Source organism: Chenopodium album, chromosome 26 (assembly GCF_948465745.1).
Source record: "Chenopodium album chromosome 26, dcCheAlbu1.1, whole genome shotgun sequence".
Taxonomy (NCBI): Eukaryota; Viridiplantae; Streptophyta; class Magnoliopsida; order Caryophyllales; family Amaranthaceae; genus Chenopodium; species Chenopodium album.
Window position 1 is genome coordinate 27,037,011 of NC_137859.1, and position 2,745 is coordinate 27,039,755.

Sequence of the window (2,745 nt, forward strand, 5' to 3'; positions counted from 1 at the left end):
TTGCCGCCTTCTAAGCGGTATTATTTCAATGTTAATTTCACCACCTTTTAAGCGGTTTTTATATCTATTTCATACTTAGCAAATGTTTTGCAATTTTATGCTTTTTACTGCTTTCATACGAACCTAGGGGTATGCCCCTTTATTCGACGTTCGCTTAGTCCATACTCTGTGTGGTTTGATTGACTTGGTAGTTTTTATGCCTTAAAGGGTATGACACCTAGCAAGTTAATCAAATCGATGATAGTAATGATTGCCTTGGACTAGGTGAAACGCCGAATCAATCATATTAAACGACCATTTTATTGGCTTTATGTGAACCGTCTGTTGAAACTATCGCTCGGACATACTCAAGAAATTTCAAGTATTATCTCAGCTTGGAAATTTCTATGTTCAGCTGCGCTAGACGCCTAGGTATGCCCTTGCCCTATTTGTAAGGGATAGTTGCGTTAAGAAAATTTAGAATACCTTGCCTTTACCGTCCGTCCTAGTGTGGGACGGACGTATATCTCTGACTTTAAGTTAGTGTTTTTTTTTTGTTTTTTTTTTTATCTTTTTATTTATTTTATGTTTATTGGTCGGGTTGGTAGATTGCAAGCAATCTTGTAACCTCTTTTAATTCGGTAATCTTGTTTAGCTGTTATAGGCCCTGTTGATATGTTGCAAGCAACCTAGTTAGGGTTTTCACTCGACATTTCAGCTAAAATAACGAAACTACAAACAGGCATGAATAAAATAATGATATAAGATAACAATGTTTGACTTTTCATTAATTTATCAATATTACATTGTTATGGCCGTACTGATTTAATTACATTGCTCGGTCGATAGACCTAGCTGAATATACAACTTTTTGGCTAAGTACTAAGAAAAACTTAAACATGATATTTTTCAGATTGTCATCGTTCCTCGTCCTGGTATTGGACGGCCATCAATGGCCTGAAGGCGATACGTTCCATCTCTAACTTCTTCTCCCTTATTCGGTACGGTCCTTCCCAGTTCGGGGTCAGTTTGCCATCCTCGTTGGCTCGGCCAACAGTTTCCATTTTTCTCAGCACCTGATCCCCCACCTTCAGCGGACGCTTAAACACTCGGCGATTATATGCCCTTGTCATCCTTAAACGATAAATTTCGTGTCTGAGCGCCGCATTGCCCCTGGCCTCTAGAAGAAAGTCCAAGACAGTCTTCATGGCCTCCCAATAGGCCAACTCATCATATAACATTACCCGCAGAATGGGCTCGTACATCTCAATTGGGAAAACTGCTTCGGCCCCATATACCAAAAAGAATAGAGTTTCTCCTGTGGAACATTTTGATGTTGTTCGTATGGACCATAATACATTTACCAACTCATCGGCCCATAGGTCGCCTACTTTTTCAAGCTTGCTCTTGATTCCATTTGAGATTAACTTGTTGTAAGCCTCAACTTGACCGTTAGCCTATGGTCGGCCGACTGTGGAAAAACAATAAGTTATGCTCTGGTCTCCTAACCATTCCTTGAGCTGGCGTGTTTCAAACTGAGGTCCATAGTCGAACACCATTGACTGAGGTACTCCGTAACGAGTGATTATACTCTTCCAAATGAAGGCTGACACATCTGTCCACTTAATGCCCCCGACGGCCTCGGCTTCGACCCATTTTGTGAAATAGTCCACATCTACAAGCACATAACGTCTTAGGCCGGACGCTGGAGTATACTGCCCTAAAATGCCCATGCCCCATTTTGCAAAGGGGAGTGGACTACTTAGAGCCGACAAGCTGTTAGACGGCCGATAGATTAAGGTCGTGAACATCCGGCACTTGTCACACTTTCTCACCATTTTCATGGCATCTAAACTCAAGCTCGTCCAATAGTACCCCATATGGGTGGATTTTTCAGCCAAGGCTCGTCCTCCAATATGGGAACCACAATGCCCCTGATGGAGATCATCTAACACATCATGCCCCCTCTCTAGGGTTATAAACTTAAGATAAGGCTTCACAAAGGCCTTCTTGAACAACTCCGCATTCTGCATCTCTAACTCGGCCCGCTATCTTCTTCATCATCCAACTTTCTTTAGGATTGTCCGAGAGAATTCCATTCTTTAAGTAGGAAATAATTTCGTCCATCCAGGCTGAACTTCTATCTACGATCTGAACGGGCTCGGCATCACTACTCCGCTTCTCTTTTACTTCCTAAAACACGAATCTGGGAGTGTCACATGATGCCGAGGATGCTAATTTGGAGATCGCATCCGCCTGATGATTTTCTGAACGGGGAACCTGCCGTAGAGAAAAATATTCTAGGCCCTCGGCCTCCTCTTTAACCATCTGCATATATACTTCATCATGGCCGGCTCCCTTGCTTCAAAGCCACCATTCACTTGGCTGACTATGACTCGGGAGTCCGAGCAAGCTTCAACTTTAGTCAACCCGACCGCCTTACACATTCTCAGCCCGGCCAACAAGACTTCATACTCGGCTTCATTGTTTGAAGCTTGGAACTGAAATCTCATTGCGTATTCTGACTTATCTCCCTCAGGAGACTGCATATGATACCAGCGCCACACCCGGTAGCTGTTGCACTACCATCCACAAACACTTTCCAAATTTGGTCTCTTGCCGACTATAGATCAGGCCGAGTCATCTCAGCTAAAATATTCATAAAGGCTTGCCCCTTGATTTCTTTTCTTGGCTCAAACGTAATGTCAAAGCCTCTTAGTTCCAAAGCCCACTTTAGCATGCGGCCACTAGCGTCTAGGGTTGTAA

General features: G+C 43.2%; 1 protein-coding gene across 1 annotated transcript; it reads right to left on the reverse strand.

Moving 5' to 3' along the window:
- Positions 1-896: 896 nt before the first annotated feature.
- On the reverse strand, positions 897-2,012 carry LOC145616956 (uncharacterized). The gene is made up of 2 exons (XM_081671668.1): positions 1,571-2,012; positions 897-1,297 (listed from the first exon to the last, which is right to left on the reverse strand). The coding sequence occupies exons 1-2, from the start codon at positions 2,010-2,012 to the stop codon at positions 897-899; spliced, it is 843 nt and encodes a 280-aa protein (XP_081527794.1).
- Positions 2,013-2,745: the final 733 nt, after the last annotated feature.

Bases quoted from the DNA above. Each gene is read 5' to 3' on its own strand.
- LOC145616956 (XM_081671668.1), bottom strand. From the start codon at position 2,012: ATGCAGAATGCGGAGTTGTTCAAGAAGGCCTTTGTGAAGCCTTATCTT. The intron at 1,298-1,570 runs GTATAATCACTC...AATGTTCCACAG, and splicing joins GTCAGCCTTCATTTGGAAGA to GAGAAACTCTATTCTTTTTG.